This window comes from Callithrix jacchus, chromosome 9 (genome assembly GCF_049354715.1).
Source record: "Callithrix jacchus isolate 240 chromosome 9, calJac240_pri, whole genome shotgun sequence".
In the NCBI taxonomy this organism is placed as follows: domain Eukaryota; kingdom Metazoa; phylum Chordata; class Mammalia; order Primates; family Cebidae; genus Callithrix; species Callithrix jacchus.
Genome location: NC_133510.1, coordinates 78,145,623 through 78,162,610, shown reverse-complemented (window position 1 = coordinate 78,162,610; position 16,988 = coordinate 78,145,623). Strand labels below are relative to the sequence as shown.

The 16,988-nt window shown below is 36.3% G+C and overlaps 2 protein-coding genes across 2 annotated transcripts in view; one reads left to right on the top strand and one right to left on the bottom strand.

The window, feature by feature from the left end:
* The first annotated feature begins 910 nt into the window (after positions 1–910).
* Positions 911–14,113, top strand: KRR1 (KRR1 small subunit processome component). The gene is made up of 10 exons (XM_002752776.7): positions 911–1,031; positions 4,320–4,492; positions 5,254–5,388; positions 5,565–5,690; positions 5,774–5,857; positions 6,936–6,992; positions 8,073–8,243; positions 10,004–10,081; positions 10,181–10,274; positions 11,914–14,113. Exons 1-10 carry the CDS (start codon positions 947–949, stop codon positions 12,051–12,053), a joined length of 1,143 nt encoding a protein of 380 aa, XP_002752822.3. The 5' UTR covers positions 911–946; the 3' UTR covers positions 12,054–14,113.
* Positions 10,070–16,988, bottom strand: part of GLIPR1 (GLI pathogenesis related 1) — a 22,195-nt gene continuing 15,276 nt past the window's right edge. The window contains exons 4-6 of the mRNA XM_002752775.7: positions 16,670–16,755; positions 13,137–13,163; positions 10,070–13,039 (exon numbers count right to left, since the gene is read on the bottom strand). Of these exons, the coding sequence (XP_002752821.1) occupies positions 12,885–13,039; positions 13,137–13,163; positions 16,670–16,755 (268 nt within the window). The 3' untranslated portion in view covers positions 10,070–12,884. The remainder of the gene's footprint in view (positions 13,040–13,136; positions 13,164–16,669; positions 16,756–16,988) is intronic.

Below are 16,988 nucleotides of genomic sequence, written 5' to 3'. Positions count from 1 at the left end.
CTATTGAGTTTCTAGTCTTCTAAGATGATTTTAAGAGATTTTTCAATATTTATTTTCAATATGTATTCAATAAATATGATATTTAGTTATTAGTCAATATTTATTTGAAATCGTTCTTTCAATTCTAATGCATTTTTGAAAGATGTTGAAATTAGATCATCTGTCCTTTTCCAAAAAAAGGAATCTAGAGCACACAGTTCTCACACGTGGAAACTATTGTTTAGAGGTTTTAAAAGTTTAAAACTTTCATATGTAATATTGATTGCAATGTTTAATTCTTAGAACTAGTCGAATTTATTTATTCCATACCATATTTATTTTTAAAAGTTTTCTTCGAAATTGCTTAAAACATAGTCTAAGCAAATTGTTGAAATATTGTTCTCATTTAATTTGACTGTCAATTTTAATTTTTAGTAAGTATATATAGGTACTATTTCCTCTTGTAAAGCCAACATATTTTTCACAATAAATAGTAGCTATTCCTGTCACTTCCTGCAGTGAGACCCATATAAATTATATTCTCGTATTTTTATTTCCTCCCGATATCTAGTGCATATTTGGCCATCATCTAAATATTCATCAAAAGAATAAACGACTTCCATGACAGCCTGGTAGCACTCCGCAGTCCGGTGGTCCAGGTTACAACGTGAGGCCGAGGAAACTACGGATTACTATCCAATTTGCCTGCACCGCTTGCTAAACTACAATTCCCAGTACGCAAACTCCATGGTTGCAGTGCATCCTGGGAGAAGGTTTCCGGCTCTTCAATTGGCCAAGTAGGAGAAGCTGTGGGTTGGGCAAAAACGCGGGCCTTAACGCACGTACGCACGGAGACTGCGCAGGTCTCCTCGTCTGAGTTCCGAGGAACTCATTTTGAGTGTGGGTATTTTAGCACGTAGGACTTAAAAACAGTTACACATCCGGCGCCACCGGAAGCAGCTTTAAAATGGCGTCTTCCTCGCTGGAGCGGCCAGAAAAAGCTGCTGGAAAAAGTGAATTTCGTAACCAGAAGCTGAAGCCGGATAACCAAGGTGATGTTATGTGGGAACCGAAGCCTGGGGTTTGTGGACGTTGAGTTGCGATGTTTCTTTCGTTGTTTGTTGACTTATAAAACCACCTGGAGCCTGTTCTTTGTAGTTAAGTACCGGAATTGCTGATGATTAAGATTGTTAGCCGGGCCCACCGGAACGACTAGCCGATATGGTGTCACCCACGTGTTCCTAACTATTTCTTTTGCTGAAGGGTCCCCCAAGCGAAGCTCTTGCGGAATGCGTATTCTGTAAAAGGATGAGGGTTGAGAAAATGTCCAGGGCGCTGCGGAACCTGGTAGCGCGCGGGTGGCCGAAAGTCACTGACGGAATGAGAAATAGGGTGAGGTGGAAATAGGTAGTCATGACATACAGGTGTGGACCCTGATAATGGAGTGAGATGTGGGGAAAGGAGCTGACATGCCCTTAGCTTTAGTTTGTCAGTAAAGAAATTTTAATAGATTTATCAATTATTCCTGTGTCATATTGCTAAAATATTAGACGACACAGTTCTTACTCTTTAGATTGTGCTACCTTTCAATTAACTCCTGCGTTATAGTCTGGTTTTACCCATTTTCTTCAGTATGAGTGACAGAGATAGTCAGAGAAATAGCCTGGGGACCTGCTCAACCAGGCTATAGGAAGTGTTAAAAACATCGAACTCTCAATTTAGATACATTGGGAAAGTAGTAAAGGTTTTTTTGTTGTGGCTCATTAAGTGGTTATGTAATGTAAATAGCAGAGGTTACAACTTATATACAGTTTAAATAATAAAAACATGCAAGAACCTAGCATTCAGACTACTAAGTAGAATAGAGCAAGCATTACTATACCCCTCAAACCCTTATGTACACCTCTCAGATCATATTCTCTTTTCCAGATTCAGAAGTAACCACTCTGAATTGTATTATTTTCTTTTCCTCTTCTTGTAGTCACGAAGTGGCTTAATTTTGCGTCATTTTCAATTTTATACATCAAAGTGGACTGTATGCATTTTTCTGTGTCTTCTAAGGTTTAGCTTTCTGTTTTTCAAACAGGGTAATACCCGTAGGTGTAGTTTTAGTCTTTTCACTGTTACATGGTGTTTCCTTGAATGAATATACCCCAATTTATTTTTTCATTTTACCGTTGGTGGACATTTGGATTGTTCACATTGCTTACAATTATAAACAATACTGCTAAAACATCGTGGTACATGTCTTCTGGTTAGCAAGGGTTTCTCTAGGTTATGAACATAGGATTGCAATCACTGAAGTGTAGGTTGTGTGTAAGTAATGCTAACTTTTTTTTCCAAAGGGGTTGTGTCAGTTTTGTCCCTACTAGCAGTGAATGAAAGTTCTCATTGCCTTCCATTCGTACGAATACGTGATATTATCCGAATTTTGAATTTCTCTAATTTTGGTAGGTATGAAATGGTATCTGGTTGTAGTTTTAATTTGCATTTTGTGATCACCTGTGAGGTTGCATATCTTTTCACGTGTTTGGGGGCTAATTGTACTTTCTTAATTGTGAAACTTCCTGTTTATTTCATTTGTCAGTTTTTTTCTGATTTTGGAGTGGGGAGTTTTAAAAAAAACTGATACATAGCCTTTGAAGATTTTAAATTGGATAGGGACTTGGTCAGGTAAGCATTGTAAGTAACTAGTTGCAGTGGCTCATGCCTGTAATCCCAGCACTTTGGAAAGCTGAGGTGGGCGGATTGCTTGAGCCCAAGAGACCAGCCTGGGCAGCATGGCAAACCATTTCTCTACAAAAAAATATATATATATATACAAAAATTAGCTGGGCATGGAGGCACATGCCTGTAGAACCAGCTAGTTATGAGGCTGAGGCAAGAGGATCAGATTGCTTGAGTCCAAGAGGTCTAGGCTGGGTGACAGAGTCAGGCCCTGTCTCCAGAATACACACACACACACACACACACACACACACACACACTAAATATAAGTCACTTTTGTAGAATGAGTTCTTTAAAGGATATTGGAGAGTGAATGGTATATGAAGACTAGCCAATTGTCTGTGATTTGAACCAGAAATAGCTAAGTGGATGTGAGTATATGCAGAAAGTTAAGCTGTTTGAGGTTGATAAATAGACTAATGACCTGCTTTTCAGACTTACTGTACTTCAGAGTCTCCTGTTGAGCATGGTAAAACAGACTTCTGTCCCTCATCCCAGAAATTGTGATTCAGTAGGTCTGGGGTGGGGCCCAAGAATTGCATTTCTTACAGACTTAGAGTTTATGCTGATACTGCAAGTCTGTAGATCATACCTTTGAGTATAACTGAATTAGAGTATAGCTGTTGAATTTCAGGGGTTCTTAAAATTCAGGACCAGGACTTTTAAAAATCAATGATTCAGGAGATAATTTATGACCCTTAGGAGGCATTTTCTTTTAGTGAAAGGAGTCCCAGGCTGAGTCAGCTTTGTGTTCGCTTAGGCAAGTCACTTAGCCTTTCAGACTGTCTTCTATAAAATGGTAATAATAATACAGATTCGTTCTAACTTCTATAGTTATGATGAAAGGCATATGGAAATAAGGCACTGAAAACACTTAGGAAAACCTAGAATTATCAGTGATTTTTTTTTTGAGATGGAGTTTCACTCTTGTTATCCAGGCTGGAGTGCCATGATGATCTTGGCTCACCGCAACCTCCGCCTCCGGGTTCAGACAATTCTCCTGCCTCAGCCTCCTGAGTAGCTGGGATTACAGGCACGTGCCACCATGCCCAGCTAATTTTTTTGTATTTTTAGTAGAGACGCGGTTTCGCCATGTTGACCAGGATGGTCTTGATCTCTTGACCTCCTCGGCCTCCCAAAGTGCTGGGATTACAGGCTTGAGCCACCGCACCCGGCCACCAGTGATTATTAACTGAAAGTATAAACTAGAATCCTCTTTCGGAAGTCTTACACACACACACACACACCCAGGTTCCATCCACTCCAGGAAAGTCAGAAAGATTAATTGTATTTAAAGTAATAGACAAAATGGCATTCAAATCTTCATGATGAAGTATGTGTTTCTTGAATACTCACTATCTGCTTGGCATATGCCAACTAGAGAGAAGAGGGTTTCTGTTTTTAAGGAACTCTGTCTTCTGAGGCAGCTGAAATGTGTACAGATAATTTTAATATAGTGAGTTGATGATGACAGGAATGTTCTTTGACTCTTAAGTAATATAAAAAGCAGGGGAAGAGGAAATGTAAGGAGTATTTAGAAGGCTTGTGAATATGTGCATAAAGTGTCCAAAAGACAGTTAAAATGTGATGTGTAACTGTTTTCCTTTCTATAGATGAATCAGAACTCCTTACTGTTCCTGATGGTTGGAAGGAACCAGCTTTTTCCAAAGAGGACAATCCCAGAGGACTCTTGGAGGAGAGCAGTTTTGCAACTTTGTTCCCCAAATACAGAGAAGCTTACTTGAAAGAGTGTTGGCCATTGGTGCAGAAAGCCTTAATTGAACATGTATGTGTATCTTATTTTAGACTTTGCTTTTGCTTATGTCGTTACTTTTAAGTAAGTGTATGTATGCTGATGTATTTTTTTAAATAGTGCTAACATAGCAGGTTCCTTTGGTTCCTTTGGTATTTTAAATAATTTAGGTAAGTCTTTCTACCTAATGATCATTTGTTTTTAATTTTATGTTGAAATATTCTTGAGATTATGCTCACAAGTGAGAAAATAGCATTTTAATTTGCTTTATTGAAATGTTTTTTCTGATTGAAAGTTGATGCTTTAAGTTTTCTAATCATTGCTTTTTTCTGAACCTATCAGAATTTGCTTTTGATTTGTATTTAGTCTGATAATCAGCTAGAAAAAGTTTGAAAGGGAAAGTCAATTCTTACTAATAGAGCAGATGGTAGACTGGAGTTGGGTCCAAAATAGGGAAGCTATACAGCTTTACATTTTTACTTTAGTCAGATTTTAAGTATGGCCTCATTTGGTCGATTTATAATTTTAAAATTAGAGGCAATCTATATTCAATGCTTACAAAGTATTCTAAAACCAAGTGTAAATGGTTTCAATTGCTCCAGTTTCTTATAGTTCATTAAGTATGAAAGTAATCGAGTATTCATTATTTATGCTTAATTACCTAGCTTCTTCAAGGAAGTAATTGATAGAAATTGAGAGGTGACAGAAATTAATAGGTTGGTTGGGATAGGCTTTATAATTATCTAAAATAAACTCATTTTTAGACAACTGAGTGTTTGTTCTTCTTTTTGTAGCATGTTAATGCAACCCTGGACCTGATTGAGGGCAGTATGACTGTTTGTACTACAAAGAAGACTTTTGATCCATATATCATCATCAGGGCCAGAGATCTGATAAGACTGTTAGCAAGGAGTGTTTCATTTGAACAGGTAAATCTAGAAGTAGAGACTTTGCTTTATTTGCATCAGGGTAAACCTATAGCATCCCATCTTTTCCTCCCTCCCTTCCACTATCAAGTTTTCATGTTTGTGCTTAGATAATGTTAGTGTGGGCTTGGAAAATAAATGTGATTGTAAAAAATGACTTTTTTTTTTTCCCCCAAAAGGCAGTACGAATTCTTCAGGATGATGTTGCATGTGACATCATTAAAATAGGTTCTTTAGTAAGGAATAAAGAAAGATTTGTAAAACGAAGACAACGGCTTATTGGTCCCAAAGGATCTACATTGAAGGTACTTGTTACTAGTGGAAAACTTGAGCCTTTTCTTTATTAATTTTTCAGAGTAATGAATTTTAACTTGTTCTTTTGATACAGGCATTGGAACTCTTAACTAATTGTTATATTATGGTTCAGGGAAACACAGTTTCAGCCATTGGACCTTTTAGTGGCTTAAAAGAGGTGAGAACTGTATTATCTTCAATTCATTTTCAGCATAGAACAAATGATTTGGTTATAATATAGTTTATTGGATAATATATTGCTTTATAATTTTATTTTTTTTTAGAATATACTTTGTTTGATTTGCCATTAGTAAATACTTTTTATGTCATGTGATTCAAGGGAATCAATTTTTGACCCTAACATGTTACGGCCAATCTTTGGCAACTATGGAGACATCTGTTTCTGAATCAGAAGGTCTGCATACCATCACTCCTTCCATTATAAAATTTAAATGGGCATGTAAGATCTTCAGTCGGTAGCATGTATCATGAAAAACATGATGTAGTCACGTGCTCAAATGATGGGAAAACTGAGCAAAAATCCAGTTATTTGCAGTAGTGTATACAGCCAGTAGAGGTCACACTCTGAAAACTTTTCTTCAAGAAAAGTTTTCCTATGTTTGAATTTTAGTATAGTGTTTAATAACTTTTCACGAACATTTAACTTTTCAAATTAAATGTGGTGAGAAAATCTGTGGGCAGATGCTATTTCTGTTGACTCCTTTTGATACTATTACTGTCTAGATCTGGCTTGTGAGGTTGTGCTTTCTTTCCAGGGCCTTTAATAGTAAACCTGTTGGCCTCGTTTCTCACAAATTATCTGCTCTTTTCTCATGGAGCAGTAATTAAGTATATTGAATAATTTTATAAAGTCTTTATGTTATTTCTTACTTTAGAGTCTTGAGATATTTGGTTTTATGTTCATATCACAAATGGGAAAGCTGGAACAGTAAAGTGCCTGTCCTGTATGTGGCGGCAGTCCTTGTATTTCAGCCCTCCTCCTCCTCAATCACATTGTTCTAGAATGTTGTGTTTGGTCTCTGTGCTACATTTTAGCAGTAATTGAGAAACTATATTGTATTCAAGGGAAGTTGACTGCCTTTATGAAAGATCTAGAAGCCATTCAAAGCAGTTAAAGGAACTACTGTGTTTAATTTGGTACCCATTATCTGATTGGATATTTTGTGTTATTAATTCTCTTCTCCTTAGCTCATTAAAATCCTTGTGACTAATTTGTTTTTCTTTGCAAATTGCAGGTTAGAAAAGTAGTCCTAGATACTATGAAGAATATTCATCCAATTTATAACATTAAAGTGAGTATAACTGTACCAGTGGTTGTCATACTTCTTTTAGCTACAGAAACCTTTTTTGAAATTAAGTATGTTATGAAATTCTAAAGCACAACCAGATAAAGCAGAGCTATTTTGGGTAAATTAAGGGTAGAATTCAGCTGACTTAACTCTACCCCAGTTTTATAGGTACTTCCTTGGAAGCTTAGGTCTCTATGGAGCACAGTGTGAAAACTACTGAAGGGGATACTGTACTGTGTTATATAATTCTAATCAATGTAAATAAGCTTCACAGAATTTGTTGTAGCCTCATAACCAGTTTTCTTAGATTAGGAACCCTTGTATTTAAAGATACAATCTTTCAGAATTCTGCCTTTTTCTAGTAAATAAAATCTAGAACATCTCGTGTTACATTTGCATTAAAATGTTTTTGAATTTAATACTCAAATTGTAGCCCCTTTGAGAGAGATCTGTTATATCACTGTTCACAGAGTTTGATTATGCTGGGAAATGTAACTGTGGCATGAAGAACTATTTTATGATGGGTTTGTTGAGCAATCCACTTAAATTTGATGAACTGTTAGGATGAAAGTGATTTTGAGTTACATTGGGACATTGCAGATAAAAACAAAGCTATGTATCTGATTCTCAGTTTGCATTCTCTGATGTTCCAAGGCCTGAAATTTAAATGGAATAGGGAAATCTGAGAATATTGGTTTTCTGTAATCATGAGAAAGTGTACTTTTGTCTTTTTCTATATTTCATTTGCTACTGAAAACTTCCTGCTTTCAGGGAACAACTAATTAAGAACCTTCCTCCCTGCTTTTCAGTTGAATTTTAAACGTTTTAATGAAATAAGGGTTGAAAAGTTAAGTCAGTGTTATTTTCATCTCATTTTAACAATTCTGCATTGTAATTAAATTTCTAAGTTTTCTAATACTTGGGTAATTTTACGTTTGAGATGACCTTTTGCTTATGTAATTGGTTTAATTTCACTAAGACTAGGAACTGTTCTTTTTATTTATAAAAGCAGTATCTGTGTCTTACTTTGACAAACGTGTGACTTTTGAACATAAAAATTTTTACTTTGTTGCATGTCTAAAGAGCTTAATGATTAAAAGAGAGCTGGCAAAAGATTCTGAATTACGATCACAAAGTTGGGAGAGATTTTTGCCACAGTTCAAACATAAAAATGTGAATAAACGCAAGGAACCAAAGAAGAAAACTGTTAAGAAAGAATATACGCCATTCCCACCACCACAGCCAGAAAGTCAGGTTAGTACTAAATGTAGGACTTTATATGCTGGAGATCTATTTAGTCAGAAAATTTATTGAAGGTATTTCAGGTGAAGTGTATATTTTGCATGAGAGGTATAATAAACTGAGGGCAAATGTCAATAGGCATATTTCAAGCTGAGTGCATAGGGGTGGGGAGTGTGGCCTTCACATTGATTGTAAACTGCATCGAGGTGGTTTGTGTCTGTTGTGTCCTGTAGCCGCTGTGAATGTTCAATGGATAAAAGTTCAACAGTTTAGCCTGCAGTACTCTTTACTCTGCTTGGGCAACAGTCTTGTGACTATGTGCTCTATGATTGTTCTAGCTCCGAAATCTTAAATTTTAACACCCACTCTTTTTCTGAGTTATGATTCCCTTCCATTTTGTCAGCTGTCCTCTGCTTCCTTTCCTTTCCCAACGTGACCAAAGTTTTTTTTCGTTCTTGCCCATCTTTGTTTTTATTCATGCCCCTTTTTACTTCTGTCACACGTTCCCAGCAAAACTCTAAAACTTGGATCAGTCTAAAAACTTGACCTCTTCCCTGTAACATGGCTACCAAACTAAGTTAGAGAAAGTTTTATCTTTGGATTAAATTCATTCAAAATCCATGTTTCCTCTGAATTCTGTCAGTGCTCTCCCAGGGTTAGCAGATGACATTGCATTTTATTGAAATATTTGAGACTACCAGGTAAGAACCCCTGTTTCCTCTTCTTTTACATATGGTTTTCTTCCATCTGCATCAACCTTTTGTATGTGTTCTTTGAATTCCATCTTCACCTGTCTGCTGGTGGCTCTTGCTTCATTATTCCTTCCCTTGGCTCTATCCTAAAGCCTTCCCTTTCTACATCTCTTTTTCTCCACAACCGTGTTAGAAGCCTTTCAGGAAAGGTTTGATGACAGGTCAGAAGGGGAAAATGATGATCATAGTGAAAAAACAATGGAAGTGTTGCATCATGGAGGAAATTGATAGCAATTGGGGGAGGTGGAGTGATGCAGGCATTAAATCATGCTTCCATTATACTACCCTTATTTCTTAGGGCCCTTTCTTGGAGTTAGTATCTCTCTAATCTAGCTGTGTAAGCTAGATTAGAAACTGATGTCTCAATTGACTTGTTCTTACACGTATTCATTATGTGACTATGTTAAGTTGTTTATGCCATTCGTACTTAAGTTTCTTAAATGAGTGAGCAATTGTAAAGAGCTTAGAACAGTGCGTTAGATATAATAATGCTATATAAGTGGGAGACAGGTCAGTTACACACATTTTACATGTTGGCTGTTGCTTTCTCTAATTAGTCACCAATTCCTGACAGTTCTTGCTTTCATTCTGCATGTCTCTACCTTTATTCCAGGCTCTCACCTATTCTTCATTCCTATCCATTAAAATTATGCTTTGGTCTTTTCAGTCTTAGAAACCCAGAGTCATTTCTAAATCTTACCCGCTCCTTTGCCTAGCATTCAAGTTTCCCCAAAACGCTCCCTGAAGTTTCTTCACACACTCTTCTGAAACAGTGACTTTCCATACCACCTGAACTACTCCGGGTTGTATTCCATGGAGGTGCTTTCCTACCTCCATGCTTTTGTGTATGTATTCCCCTCAGCTTAGACTCTATATCCTTGATGTCACTACCATTTTTATTAATAAATCAGAGTTTGACCTCATCAGTTTTACCCTAAAGATATTGTGACTTGCTTGCCACATGACTTCTCCACTACATTATTTCTAATGTAATTTAATTGTAAATACCATTTTCAACAGATTGATAAAGAATTGGCTAGTGGTGAATACTTTTTGAAGGCGAATCAGAAGAAGCGGCAGAAAATGGAAGCAATAAAGGTAAGACACTTTATGCATAGCTCACAACATTAATAGCAACTTTCATAGGTACTTGAATTATTTAACTAAATATGTTTAATGTATTTATTATTAATGTAGGCTAAACAAGCAGAGGCCATCAGTAAGAGACAAGAGGAAAGAAACAAAGCATTTATTCCACCTAAAGAAAAACCAGTTGTGAAACCTAAAAAAGGTAATGAATGCTTTCTATGTTGTAAAAGTCTTTATTAACCATGAAAAGTAAACCCATAGTGAATTTGTCTGAGTCTCTTTAAGTGTTGAGTAAAGAAATAACTATCTATCTTTTCTTCAGGTGTCTTAGCATTTCATTAATTACTCATCTTAAGGACCAGGGATGACTGAGATAATATAATTTAGAGGCAGTTAGGGCCTATTTCAGTGCACACTGGATTGACAGTCCTCCCCTGACCTCTGGTCTGTGCTTGAGAAAGACTCTTTGTTCCAAAAGATACAAACTTTGTAAAAATAAAAGTAATGGAAGCAAGAAGATCTCTGAGCACTGCTATCATGCCTCTCATAGAGGGATTGTAATGTTGGCTTAAAGTTTGGTTTCTATATTAATAACATGAATTTCTCATCACCTTGGATTAAAGGATGCTGACAGGTCTTATCTAGGAGCTATTAGTGTAGAAGTGACTGCAGTTTTTGCCACTTAAAAACCATAGTCACTTTCATACTAACCTAGTACTTAAAAGACACTAAGAGAAAACACTCCATGCCTTTTCTTCATTTCTAGTCTCACTCTGATGCAGCCTCTTCTGCATTTACTTTCCCTGTGGTGTGACACTTGTCCTCTTCCTAAAATAACCCTCCAAAGTGAACAGTGACACACTGAGGGGAGAGGGCTCACCAGCAATATTGTACATAGACTTGGTCAGAAATAGATATAACATTATTTTAATATCTTATATTGCTTGTTAATACTTGCAAATACTGTCTTCTATCCTAGATTATTGATTATATAAAAGATGAAAATGTCATAAGTATTATAATTTCTAGTCTGTACAACCTGTCAGTTCAGTGCTTTGAAAGGTACTCAGTAGCTACTTAACCTTTGTCTGTAATGATTAAGAATGTAGTTTCTCCACACCGGATGGAGGCTTTAAATCTCTGTGCTTCTCAAGTTGCTGGGTAGTTTGTACATTATGACGTCTTGTCTTACTTTTTTTATACTGTGATACTGTACTTCAAATGGTAAGAAAAACTTGCATTCTTTTTCACTGCTTCCTTTCTCTAGTTTGTTCACACTTTGGCATTAGATACTTGGATTCTATAAGGGGGACCTCCAAATATGCCCAAATTATTGTCTTTATTACCAAAATCTTGTTAAATAAAATAAAACATCAGGTATTCATTGAATTAATATTTGGAAAACTAAGTTTTTGTTTTAGTATTAGAGAAAGTAGATTTTGAGCTCTAGCTTATGGTTAGCTGATTAAAAAAATTTTAAATTACATGTAGCCCTTCTAGTTTCAATAAGTTTAATGTGCAAGATGGAAAATAATTAGGACTCAAAAATTCTAAAATATGGAAAAGAATGTAAGTAAAATAATTTAGTCTCAAGTAGGTTTTAAGGAAAGAGTCTTCCTAATTGAATCTAGTAATTGGTCCCAACATGCCATTTTTATGTATACTTGTACTAATATATATTGTATATTTATTTTATTATTCATTTTCTCTTAACTCATTAGGCAGGTGTTTTTATATTTCTTTCAATTATAAGAGTACTCTGAAGTTAATTGCCTTAAAAACACATTGTTTTACTTTGTAAAATAGAAGTATTACATGTATTGTGATTTTACTTTGTCTAGCTTCTACTGAAACTAAAATTGATGTGGCCAGCATCAAGGAAAAGGTTAAGAAAGCAAAGAATAAGAAACTGGGAGCTCTTACTGCTGAAGAAATTGCACTTAAGATGGAAGCAGGTGAAAAGAAAAGAAAAAAAAAGTAACATACACAAAATTCCTTGACTAGAACTATCTCCTTTTGTAAAGGATTTTGAGATACCAGGCATTAATTAGTTGCCTTATTTGTGAGAAATTTTCTGAGGTTTTGTGTGTGTGTGGTTGTTCATAGAACAGTGTTCTTTATAAATTATTGTATTTTTTTTGAAAATTTTATACTATAACGTGGTATGTATGTCTTTGTATATATTGTGACCATTGTGATTATCCATTAAATCCAGTGACTGATGCCATTGATCAGATATAATGATATCTCAGTATTTGGTGCTCCCTCTCTAATGATAACAAGTAAATATTTAGGTTTATCTCTTTTGAAATTTTGATCAATCCTTTAAACAATCTGCAAGCAGAAAATTAAGGCCTCTGAAATCAGATCCCCTAGTTACTCCTGTTTTCTCAACCTGGGGAAGTGGTAAATTGCAAGAAGACAGGGGAAACCAGATATTTAGAGTCAAAGCAGCATGTAAACAGTAATAATAATGTTTTTAACTAATGAAGGATACTGGAATTACTAAGAATCACCTAAAAAAGTGCTACTGTACCTTGCTCATTTTGCAGATTTGGAAGCCGAAACACAGTTTAGGTACTTACTGGAAGTCCACATGTGGCAGCCTGCAAACAGTGCTTATTTATAGAAAAGTGAGAGGTGAACATGAGTGTATCTGATAGAGTTAGGAAGTTTCTTCTTTCGAGTAAGAGTAATACTGCAACATACTTTTTTTTCTGAAATGTTTAAAAATAGAAATACACCTAATTGTTATTGGTTAAAAAAAGCCATATGAAGGTTGGTTTTTTTTTTTTTTTTAACCTAGATCACATTAGTCCAAAAGAACTAAATTAGGATACTTGTACTGTATCAAAATGGTAATTATAACCGACAGCAACAGAATTACTGAATTAACAATGAGAAAGAGAGAAGTGTATCTATTACGTGGATATATGGGCCAGCCTGGATACACAACAGAGTAGTAACCTGTGGAAAAAACATAGAATATCGTCTTAGACACTGTTCCTCATAATGCACTGATAGAATTCACATAGGTCTTTATAAACAAGATTGATGTACATACGTTTGACTTTGTCTCGCTGTTGGTTAACTGTAAGGTTAGGGAGAAGAAAAAAAAAGGGTAGGTATAGGTGAGGGTTTATTTTAAAAAGCTAAGTCTTTAATTATAACCATTAATTTGCAACCAACTTGGTATTTTTAAGTTGATTTTTTATATAAAATTTTATAAAAAGGAAACTATACCATTACTATAAATGGAATATCATTTTATACATCATAACCGGCAGGTAATAAAATTTAAAAAATATTAGAAATCGTGAGAAATTTATTAAAATATATTTCTAAAACTAAGTTCCTTCTTGAGAAGAATGTTACTGTTTATGGTGAGTCCACAGTGAAGACAATAACATCTCGCTCATCCAGTCTAGTATATCATGAAATCATCGTTATGATGTTTGGCTATCAAAAGTTATTAGTTACACCCCTCCTTTCACTCAGCTTTATTCAGATTATGACATTCAGAGCACTGGGAAGAAATAAATTCCACAACTGCCTTTAGCCTTCTGGATATTTTCTTTTATGAAATAGAAACCTTTTCCACACCAGTTCTGCAGCAGTCACTGTTCTACTTGTGGTAGGAGCCATCAAGAATCTGGTCCTCTGGGGACTTGTGAGCCTTCCTGGTCTTTATACCTGGGAGTGGCTTTGTCTGTGGTGAATTACTGTAAAGATGCTACCCTCATTTTCTTGGCAGTTATGTCCATGAAATCAAGAGTGTGGTGTTCTACTTATTTTTTCTTATATTTTCAAATGTTCAATATTCAACTGTTGAAACAAATGTGCATCTGTGCACTAGCTAAAATCATCTTAGGTACCACAAGCATGCCCAGCACATTTTGTAAAGCAGTCCTGATTTGGCCTCCAGGGGTATTTATTGAACTACCAGCAGTATGTAGGAGACCACAAAGGAATTTTTGTTCCTGTGCTTGCCATAATTTGTCAGAAGTGGAATCTGTTAAATAAAAGCTTTTATCCTCTAAACTTTACCTTCATCAGAACTTACAAAAGGTGAAATGGTTATTCGTAAGTTTTTTTAGTCACAAGTCTTATTAAATATTATTGCTGAGTAGAATAACTTTCAAATAAGTCTACACTTACATGAAAACAAATTACATAAATCTAGCTTTGGCTTGGTGCGTTGGCTCACGCCTGTAATCCCAGCACTTTTGAGAGGCTGAGGCAGGCAGATCACAAGGTCAGAAGTTCGAGACCAGCCTAGCCAATATGGTAAAACCCTGTTGTCTTTACTAAAAATACAAAAATTAGCTGGGTGTGGTGGCATGCACCTGTAGTCCCAGTTATTTGGGAGGCTGAGGCAGGAGAATCAATTGAACCCGGGAGCAGAGGTTGCAGTGAGCCGAGATCATACCACTGTACTCCAGCCTGAGCAACAGAGCGAAACTCTGTCTCAAAAAAAAAAAATCTAGCTTTGAGAATGGAAAATTAGTGACAAGATCAATCTGTAGGATGCTGAGCTCTTACCCGAAGTAAATGGGTAATGAGTTTCACATCTTACAAATACCATGCAAGTTAGCATGTGTTTTCTGAAGAGTCCAAGGGTTTTCATTACTGGACTACAGCTTTAATCTTCTACATGTTATTCTGCAAGATTAGAGATCATCTCAAATTAGACTGCCAAAGATAAAAGCTAAAACCAGCGTTATTTTTCTCACTGTGGTAGTGGTGGTGGTAGTAGTATTAATAATTACATAGATTTTTAAAGGGAAAGTTAATTTTTTCATTGGATTGTTTTGTTGAAAAAATGGCAGAAACTTGCCCAGTCACAAGTTTCTGGAACTGGAAATTGCACTGAAACGGCATACTGGTTTTAAAACCCATGGTTTTAACCCTTATGTATACTGCTTAACTTGGAAGAAATATGTATGTTTTTAAGAGCTACAGCACTGTAAAAGAAAGAATTCAGTGAATATGTTGATACCTTGATATTAGCTGCACTGTGGCTACGTGTTACATTGAGTTTTCTTCACAAGAGTGCTATGATTGGGAGGCCGAGGCGGGTGGATCACGAGGTCAAGAGATCGAGACCATCCTGGTCAACACGGTGAAACCCCATCTCTACTAAAAATACAAAAAATTAGCTGGGCATGGTGGCGCGTGCCTGTAATCCCAGCTACTCAGGAGGCTGAGGCAGGAGAATTGCCTGAACCTAGAAGGCGGAGGTTGCGGTGAGCCGAAATCGTGCCATTGCACTCCAGCCTGGGTAACAAGAGCAAAACTCCGTCTCCAAAAAAAAAAAAAAAAAAGAGTGCTATGAGTGAAATAAAGCATAATTGGACTGAGAGATAAATGGCTCAAAAAACTTTGAAAAAGTCTATCATACAAAAAGAAAAGTATTCAACATTAAATGGGAAAGAGGAGAACAAGCAGTTTAATATGTAGAATTTTAATTATAGGACTGGAAAGGACCTTAGAAAACATGTGAGCAATGGAACACTTTTTTTCCAAACAAAATTTGATGCAGTGAAACTTGGCCCACTCTGTCCTTCCTCAATTCTAAGCACCCTACTCTAGCCCAGCTGCTCTGAGTTGTTACAGATGTGGACATAAAAGTACCATAGGATTTGCACAGCTGTAGTAGCTTAATTGAACGTTCCCCTTCACACCATGGTAAAAATAAAAACATACTGGGATGGAAGAGCTTGTGTCTGGAACAAGAACCAGAAATAAAATTTTGGTCAATTACTATATTCCAAAATCACAAAGCAGAATTTTGCTTGAATTTTTAGTAAAACATCCTTGGAAATTTAGCTGCATGCAGCTTCTACACTTTTTCATTAAATGCTGTCTGGCTAATAAAAGTGCCATGTTGCAGCTTTATTTATTCTGTTTTTATTTCTTTGAGACAGAGGCTCACTGTGTTGCCCAGGCTGGAGTGCAGAGGCACAATAACTACTCACTGCAACCTCCACCTCCCTGGCTCAAGCAATTCTCCTCCCTCAGCCTCCTGAGTAGCTGGGAATACAGGCACCCACCACCACACCCAGCTAATTTTTATGTAGTAGAGATGGGGTTTTACCCATGTTGGCCAGGTTGGTTTTGAACTCCTGACCTCAAATGATTCACCTGCCTTGGCCTCCCAAAGTTCTGGGATTACAGGCATGAGCCACTGCACATGGCCTGTTGCAGCTTTAATTCGTTTAGTTCTACAGATGTAGATTCAAACCCTGAGTGCCTTGGGCAGGTAGGACTACAGAATGCAGAATCTGTTTGGATGACCTGTTATACTTATTTTTGATCTTGCTGAAATAAGCACATCTTAGGAACATTAGTCTGTAGCTTCTAAATACTTTTTCTTTGTTCGACCAATTAGAATTAAATAAAAAGAATGTGATTTTCACATTTAAGTTTATCTTATGCATATTCCTAGAACAGTAAGCCATTGGTTTAATTGCTACTTGATGCCAGTTTCCTTGAAGACAGTCCTTAGGATAAAACAAATGGTTTCATTTTTAATTCTGTAGAAAGTTACAAGTTACTATTACGTTTTTCTATTGGTAGACTGTTCCTTTTACTCACCACAGAGATTGTCCAAACACTTGTCATTATTGGGGCAGGCACTGCAGGTGGCTCCTTTCTTATATGGCCAAGTTGGGTAATTGCCTCTGTAAGGAGGAGGATGTCCATTAGGAGTTCTTAGGTTTTTTAATATTGCAATTTACTATGAATCCTTAACTAAATCCAGAAGAATAGTAGAATGAAGTACAAAGGTCCAGAGAGTTGGTAATAGAAGTAAAGACAGGAAGGCAGAAATGGAAGACTGCTAATATTTGCAGAATTCATTCTGTGTACCCATGTCTACAAACCTGTTTTAATCTGCATTCCATTTAACTGTGAC